This window comes from Acyrthosiphon pisum, chromosome A2 (assembly GCF_005508785.2).
Source record: "Acyrthosiphon pisum isolate AL4f chromosome A2, pea_aphid_22Mar2018_4r6ur, whole genome shotgun sequence".
Classification (NCBI taxonomy): Eukaryota; Metazoa; Arthropoda; class Insecta; order Hemiptera; family Aphididae; genus Acyrthosiphon; species Acyrthosiphon pisum.
This window is the reverse complement of record NC_042495.1, coordinates 94,013,900-94,022,240: the sequence shown is the minus strand read 5'-3', so window position 1 is coordinate 94,022,240 and position 8,341 is coordinate 94,013,900. Positions and strand designations below refer to the sequence as shown.

At 29.5% G+C, this 8,341-nt stretch overlaps 1 protein-coding gene across 1 annotated transcript; it reads right to left on the bottom strand.

The window, feature by feature from the left end:
* Positions 1-5,212: 5,212 nt before the first annotated feature.
* On the bottom strand, positions 5,213-6,165 carry LOC103309398 (general transcription factor II-I repeat domain-containing protein 2-like). Its single transcript, XM_008184719.1, has 2 exons — positions 5,477-6,165; positions 5,213-5,423 (listed from the first exon to the last, which is right to left on the bottom strand). The coding sequence occupies exons 1-2, from the start codon at positions 6,163-6,165 to the stop codon at positions 5,213-5,215; spliced, it is 900 nt and encodes a 299-aa protein (XP_008182941.1).
* Between the last annotated feature and the right edge of the window lie 2,176 nt (positions 6,166-8,341).

Here is an 8,341-nt window from a genome sequence, read left to right as displayed (position 1 = left end):
TCGTTTTAAACTAGGGAGTTTGTTGTTTAGCCTCTTCATGCATGAATTAAATTGATAAGACCACTGATAACAACTGATAATAGAAAATAAAAAAAATTGTATTAAATCGAGAAATCATAGCTCAGTATTGATCTGATGTTTGGAACGTTATACGAAACGTTACGAATATTATCGTGTAATCATTTAGGTTATGATAATAATTCTCAATTTTATACGATTTTATGAAATTATTTTCACAAGTGATAACAGAGGGGTATCATATGATACTTCGTGCATTCTGATAGTAAATATAAGATCTGACTGGGATTTATTTAAACATTTTTATTTTTATTAATTATTATACTTGGAATGCCTTTATTGTATTTAATAATTAGATCGTTCTCGCCATTATCTCTTCGTTTCTGTAATTGTTCACGTAAATTTCTCATATGATCACGTTGCATTGTCGTGCGATCGGAAGCCAGGCGAATATTAGACCAATTTGGAGAATTACGCAATTTCACTTGCGAACGAAGTAACGTGAAAACTTCAATGGTATTAGATAATACAACTTTTAAAGGACGTGACTTATTTTCAGTACTTGAATTTGGTTTTCCGAGACAATGACAGGTACATTTTGTTGGATTTGTATCCATTGCGTTAAATATGGTTACGAGTTGATCATAATCAGTTATTTTAGTTTGGGAATCTTCCTTAGATTCAGGCAAATTAAAAATAATTAAATTACATGAGCGTGATTGTCTCTCCATTATTTCAGATAATAAGTTTTGATCAGTAGACATTTGAGAGGTAGAGATTTTTTTTTCTAAAAGATCATATTTATTTTCCAGAACATGAATTTTTTCTTTGAGCATCTTATTTTCCTCGGATAGAGTAGATATAGTTTTAATTATATCGTCAAACCTTTTATTCAATGCTTTAATGTTATTATTTGAAATATTAATTGATGAGATTATCTTACCTTGAGAGGCTTTAAGTTCATCTAATGAAGATTTAATATCATCTAATGAGGTAGAATCCATAGTGTGCGTCATAACTGTTAGTAGTATATAGTAGATAAGAAGTAGACACAACCGGTGAGCACGACTGTCCAGATTGAACTGTAACTATTTACCACCAATTGAGCCTGTTGTGAAGTATAAAATAAAAAGTGCTAAACGGTCATATCGATACAAAAATGTACTTAATATTAAATTTATTATTATAAATTGTTATGCCTTCATTTTAAAATTTTTTATATTTTTTTTAAGAAAACTTCCCAGGACATCGCCTCTTGTATTATTTTCTTGAAACATAAATGTAATGCTATTGACATTAACATATTAAAAATTGCATTAAATAGTTTTGGTTTATTTTTTGATGCTACGATAATTGATAATTACATTGCTAACAATCCTGCACAAATTCAATTAGCAATGTATAAGTTAAAAGAGAACAAGTTATTTCATGATGACACCTTTGCTGCATTAGTACAGATTATAAATAAACATTCTAATTTGTACAGTGCAGCAAAGGAATATGTCGAATCTTTGCCAGCATACAAAAAAAAAAAAATAAATAAAAACTTAAAATAAAAAATGTATTCATTGATCTACAATAAAATGAATTCTGATACATGTCTTCAATCTTATGTTGTAATATGCCACACAAAGTGAGATGTACATTTAATAATAATAATCAATATTATTTACTATAGCTAATATTTCATTTTTTTTAATATTCAGAGTTATACCAGCTACATAATGTTTAAATGTTTAAAATAATTATTTATTTTTAATACCAACATAAAAATATTTTTAGTCAATAAATGGTTTGCTAGCTTTCCTTGGTTAGCGTATTATAATATAGATAATGGAGCGTATTGTAAATTTTGTGTAGCTTTTTCAACAAATTATGCGGAAATTAATAACCAAACATTAGGATCATTAGTTACAAAAAAATATGACAACTGGAGACATGCATTAGAATATTTCAAAAATCACTCGCAACTAGAATACCATATAAAATGTATATTAGATTCAGAAAACTTTTTAAATATTATTAAAAATCCCACTTTATCAGTAGACAAACAAATTGATATTAGAAGGAAAAAAGAAATACCTAATACAAAATCGTAAAAATATCATTCCTGTTGTTGAGGAAATTATTTTGTGTGGTCGGCAAAGTATGGCACTAAGAGGACATCGTGACTCTGGGAACATTTTAAAAGCACACTCAGATGACAAACAAAATAATGACTGTAATTTTAGGGCAATTCTTCGCTATAGGGCCCAATAGATAATAGTGATATGAGATCATATCTTGAAAGTTCTCGTACCATTAAGTACACACATTCTACTAGTCTAAACAAAATAATCGATTCCTGTAACAAACTATTATTGAACAAAATAGTTTCAAGAGTAAACGAAGCAAAATGTTTTTCTGTTCTCGCCGACGAAACGGCCGATGTGTCGGGTATAGAACAGGTATCTTTGTGTGTCAGATATATCGAATTAAACACCCTTTTACTTCCTTAAGATTTTTTGCAATTTGTTCCTGCTGTTGATATAACAGGAAAAGGATTGGTAAAATTAATAATTGATAATCTACAACATTTTAGCATAGATACAACATATTTACGTGGTCAGGGGTATGATAGAGGGGCTTATATTATGTCGGGTAAATTTAATGGCGTTCAAGCACATATTAAAGACACACATCCTTTAGAAATGTATGTACACTGTTCAGCACATGTGTTAAACCTGGTAGTATCTAAATCATGCAGTGCTACACAAACAAGAGACTGTTTAGCAACTCTAGGGAAAGTCCGCGATTTCTTTATTTTTTCCGAAAAAAAATCAATTCTTCAATTTCATATTGAAAATTCATCAGAAACATCCTCAAAAAATCATTGAAAAGAAGTTGCGAAACCAGATGGATAGAACGATTTCACGCAATAAACTATTTTATGGAACTTTTTGAGTATGTCATTGAAGCACTAGATACAATTTCGGAATGGGACGATAACGATATTTCAAATAAAGCAAGACGTCTTAGAAATTCTATTTTAGATAGTTATAGAGTTTGGGATATCATTATTCGTTTTGAACAAAGGTTTTAGTTGTAATGAAAATTGGAAATGTTTTGGTTTTGTGGTAATTTTATTAAACGTTTATTTCCATACCTAGTTATTATACAAGAAATGAATAATATTGTTTTACAGTATCTATTTCTTTATAATAATAATTTATACTCTCACGAGTGTACAATAAAAATAATGTATCTAGGGATCACATAAAATGGGTGGGAATGTGCGAACATTGAACTCACGGTTGTTGTTCGGAAGGCCATGGTGGCTGGCTCGTCCTGAGTGGAGGCGTGCAACTACGGAACAGTGGCGTAATCAGTGGCACGGTAAAACTAATAATTACTAATTATTAATAAGTATGTTACCGGCGTGAATGGCTCGACTTTGTCGGTTATTATTTTGCCGGGTCAGACTGTAGAATATCCGTTCGTAGCGATACAAGGCTTATTCAGTCTGGGGCAGAGAGTGCTGTTGATAGTACAGAGATTTGTGTCCGTTCGTGACGATAACTAGTATCACAGCTTTTAAGCAGTGTTAGTATCGTCCGGCTCACAAGTCATCTGTGCTCAGCGGGGAGAAATGTGTTTAATCGACAGATGGTGGCCTATACTTATGTGGGTCGTTGCCTTTAGATCCCGGTCGAAATGATAAGTAGTATTTCTACGTTTTAGGCTTTTCAAGTGTTGGTTTGAAGTATTTGAATAATACAATATTGTAGTTTGAAAGACGCTGAATCGGAATATGTGAACGCCGAGGTTCTAGCTCCTTGGGTTTACGGGATTTTCTGGTGGGCGGCGCGCGTTCGGAGACACGGGCGGTGCACGGCGCTATCTGTAGTTCGTTTCGGTGGTTGTATTCAGTCGGACGGTCGGTCGTCGACGGTTCTATGACGCGTGAGCGCGTGGCGTCGGTTTTTTTGACCAGTTGTGGAAATGCAACACGAGAGTGCGCCACATTAATGGGCATTCCGTTTTGTCTCATTACATAGTATAGGTTTACCACTTTCAAAGTTCCTACAAAAATCAAAATATACCGATCTTAAATTAGCTGTACAATTAGCAAATGATACAAAAAAAGAAAAAATAAGAACTTCGAACACACGCCGATGATGTTTTTAATGAAATATTTGAAGAAGTAAAAGTAGTGGCCTAAAAATTCGATATTGAAATTAAAATTCCGAGATTAACAAAAAAACAAACTAATAGATGCAATTTACCATTAAATATTCCGGAACAATATTATCGAGCATCAATTTTAATTCCTTATCTTGACAAATTTATTACAGAGTTAGAAGAAAGGTTCAATGTTCATCGATCGATTTTATCAGGTCTCGATTCTCATTTAGAGAAAATGTAGGTACATTTCCCCAGCCCCCCCAATTTTGAATTTTGAATTTTTTTTCACCATTCGTTTGTAGCCGGTTTGTATTGGTTTGTAATCTAATTTTTTTCGTTTGTAGAGATTTAGTTTTTTTTTAAAGTCAAAATGTTGGTGTGGGGGCTGGGGAAATTCCCAAGGTCGGAATTTTTATTTAATTTAAATTTTTCAATAAAAAATGGTTTTTTATTCAAATTAATTTTTTTTATGTTCATTGTAAGACTTTTTTTTCAACAAGGATTTTTTATTTAATTTAGAATCTAGTTTTAAATTTGACAATTTTCATTCGTGAAAAAATGTGTTCACAAGTGTAAGTAGGTACTGCCAAAAAGAGACATCATTCGTAATGCGTTGTTTTGAAGATTAGGATATGTCTCCGTGTCAATATATTTCGAATAAAAAATTGAAAGTTCAACATTATTGTACTTTTCTTTTAATATTGTATTGTTCTGTATATCAATGATCTCCATTTGTATGTTAAAGGGGACATCTTCAACTGATAAGGAAAATGGAATTGAAAACAAATTAAACAATTTTTCATTTGCTTTGAAATCTAAGAACCTCGAATCAAATTGGATTTTTAAATCAGAAATTGCTTCTGCGTATTTTTCCGTTGACGTGACATTGTATTTTGACAAACATGGGAAGTGAGTAGTGTTATTATTTCTTAGCTGAATTTCCCACAGCCGAAGTTTATTTTCAAAAGATTTAATATGGTCAAATAAATTATGTATTAATTGGTTTTGACGTTGCAAGCGTAAATTCAGTTCATTCAAGTGCAATGTAATCATTAAGTTGTTCAAATTGTTTTCCTTTACTTGCAGCAAATTCAAAAATTTCATTTTTTAAATCAAAAACCCTTTTCAATACTTTTCCTCTGCTGAGCCAACGGACATCTGTAAAATAGATTACATCACCTTGTTCAGCTTCTATTTCACTCAAAAAGTTTTTAAATTCTCTATGATTCAATGCTCTTGATCTGATAAAATTTACTATTTTTACAACATCTTTCATAATAGTTTGAAAACCAACAGATTTTGCACAAAATTATTTTCTTGGTGGATAATGCAGTGATATTGCATCAGTTTTAAAGCACCACATGTACTCATTTCTTTCTTAATGAGCGCTACTATCCCTTCATTTTTTCTAACCATTGATGGGGCTCCATCTGTTATAACTCCAGAAAAGTTATTTAATTTGATGTCAAAACGGTTAAGTGTCGAATTTAATGCATTAAAAATATCACAACTTTTTGTAGTGTCTTTAATTGGAAAAAGCGCGGCTAATTCTTCAGTAATATTAAAATTAGAATCGATACCCAGAATAAAAATTGCTAATTGCGCAGTATCTGACAAATCTGTACTTTCGTCAAGGGCCAGCAAATAAAAAATAAATTTAGAAATACGTTCTTTTAGGGTACTCTCAATATCAGTTCCTAGTTCTTCTATACGCCTTGCTACAGTTAGCCCTGATAAACTCAATTTGGAAAAAAGTTGTTTTTTTGATGGACATAAAATTTCAGAGGCGGCCTCCATACACTCTTTTATAAATTCACCATCAGTGAACGGCTTCGATTTAGCTGCAATTTTTTGTGCTATGGTATAACTAGCTTTGACACTGGCTTCTGAGTCTTTATAACATTTTTTTATACTTGAAGACTGACCTTGTATACTTTTCATTAACAATACAAATTTGTCAATTCGAAGTTGTCCTTGTATCATATCATATTTTGCTGCATGTTTGGTATTTTAATGTCGTTTTAAATTGTACTCTTTCATCACTGCAATCGATTCTTGGCAAATCAAACATATTGCCTTTTCTTTAACTTGAATAAAAAAATAGCTATTGGACCATTTTTCTTGAAAAACGCGACTTTCATCCGAGATTTTACGTGCTTTACTCACCGATATATTGTACAAATATTACGAAGAAAAAGTATGAAATTGAAACTTTTACACATAAACGAGAATATTGTGCTCGTTCCACAATCGAGTACGAACTAACAGACAGTAATAATTATATCTTGGTAGGTAATTCAATTTATCTTATCGCATATTTCCGATAGCGATAGCTTAACTGTTATAATTTTAATGCACTAGAAAATGTACATGTTAAAATTAAAATGTGATCGCGGGTCGCATATATTATGACGGGGCGGGCCGTGGGTTGAAGATCCCTGATTTAGATATTTCAATAAATAATGGTCTTTTATTCAAATTATTTTTTTTATTCCTATTAGACTTTTTTTTATCCAATTTAGATTATTTTATCCGATTTAGGATTGGTTTTTACTTAACTGTTTTTTATTCAAATCAGTTTTTTATTAAAATTAAAATTTTTTTACAATTTAGATTTTTTTATCCGATTTAGGATTGTTTTTTACTTAACTGTTTTTTTTATTAAAATTAAACTTTTTTTTTATCTAATTTGGATTATTTTTAAACAAGGATTTTTTATTTAATTTAAATTTTTCAATAAAAAATGGTTTTTTATTAAAATCAATTTTTTTTCATTCATATAAGACTTTTTATCTAATTTGGAATTTTTTTATCTGATTTAGATTTTTTAATCAATCAAGCATTAATTCTATTTAGATTTTTCAATAAAAAATGGTTTTTTATTCAAGTTTATTTTTTTATTCGTGACTTTTTTTTATCCGATTTAGGATTTTTTTCAACGAGGATTTTATATTTAATTTAGATTTTTCAATAAATAATGGTTTTTTTATTCAAATTATTTTTTTTCATTCATATAAGAATTTTTTATCCGATTTAGTTTTTTTTTTAAATCAAAATTTTGGTGAGGGGCTGAGGAAATGCCCAAATTTTGAATTTTGAATTTTTTTTAACCATTCGTTTGTAGCCGCTTTGTATTGGTTTGTAATCTAATTTTTTTTCGTTTGTAGAGATTTAGTTTTTTTAAAACAAAATTTTGGTGGTGGTGCTGGGGAAATGCCCAAATTTGGAATTTTTATCTAATTTAGATTTTTTATTCAACCAGGCTTTTATTCTATTTAGATATTTCAATAAATAATGGTTTTTTATTCAAATTTTTTTTTTATTCCTATTAGACTTTTTTATCCATTTTAGATTGTTTTTCAACAAGGATCAGACTTATGTATAAAAAATAATTAACTTTAATAAAAAACCATTTTTTATTGAAAAAAGTAAATAGAATAAAAGCCTGGTTGATTAAAAAATCTAAATCGGATAAAAATTCCAAATTAGATAAAAAAAAGTCTAATTTGAATAAAAAAACTGATTTGAATAAAAAAAACAGCTAAGTAAAAACCAATCCTAAATAGGATAAAATAATCTAAATTGGATAAAAAAAAAGTCTAATAGGAATAAAAAAATAATTTGAATAAAAGACCATTATTTATTGAAACATCTAAATTAAATAAAAAATCCTTGCTGAAAAAAAGTCTTAAATCGGATAAAGTCTTATAATGAATAAAAAAAAATTAATTTGAATAAAAAACCATTTTTTATTGAAAAAACTAAAAAGAATAAAATCCTGGTTGAATAAAAAATCTAAATTAAATAAAAATTCCAAACTTAGGAATTTCCGCAGCCCCCATACCAACATTTTGACTAAGGGGATTTGATACCGTGATTTTCTGTTTTCATCGTTAGATGAACGCGTGACATAGTATTTTAAACGTGTTTTATTGCCAAACATACCAATTGATCTAATGAAGCGATAAGAATTCTGAAAACAGATTTGAATTCATCATAAATTCGTCTACTTGAAATCCACTTTCCCATATTTTAGATTTTTTGATTTTTAGCTTCTCCAAAAATTGAAATACAAAAATGTTCAAATATTCTTTTTTTATATGACTATTCCTGGAATTTGGGAGATAATATCAAAAATGTGGGAAAGTCAAGTTTAGTA

What these genes read in the sequence shown, in the direction of transcription:
- LOC103309398 (XM_008184719.1), bottom strand. Translation starts at nt 6,165, where the DNA reads ATGATACAAGGACAACTTCGAATTGACAAATTTGTATTGTTAATGAAA. An exon ending in AATAATTTTGTGCAAAATCT is followed by an intron (nt 5,424 to 5,476) that starts GTTGGTTTTCAA and finishes AAATTTTATCAG; the next exon opens with ATCAAGAGCATTGAATCATA.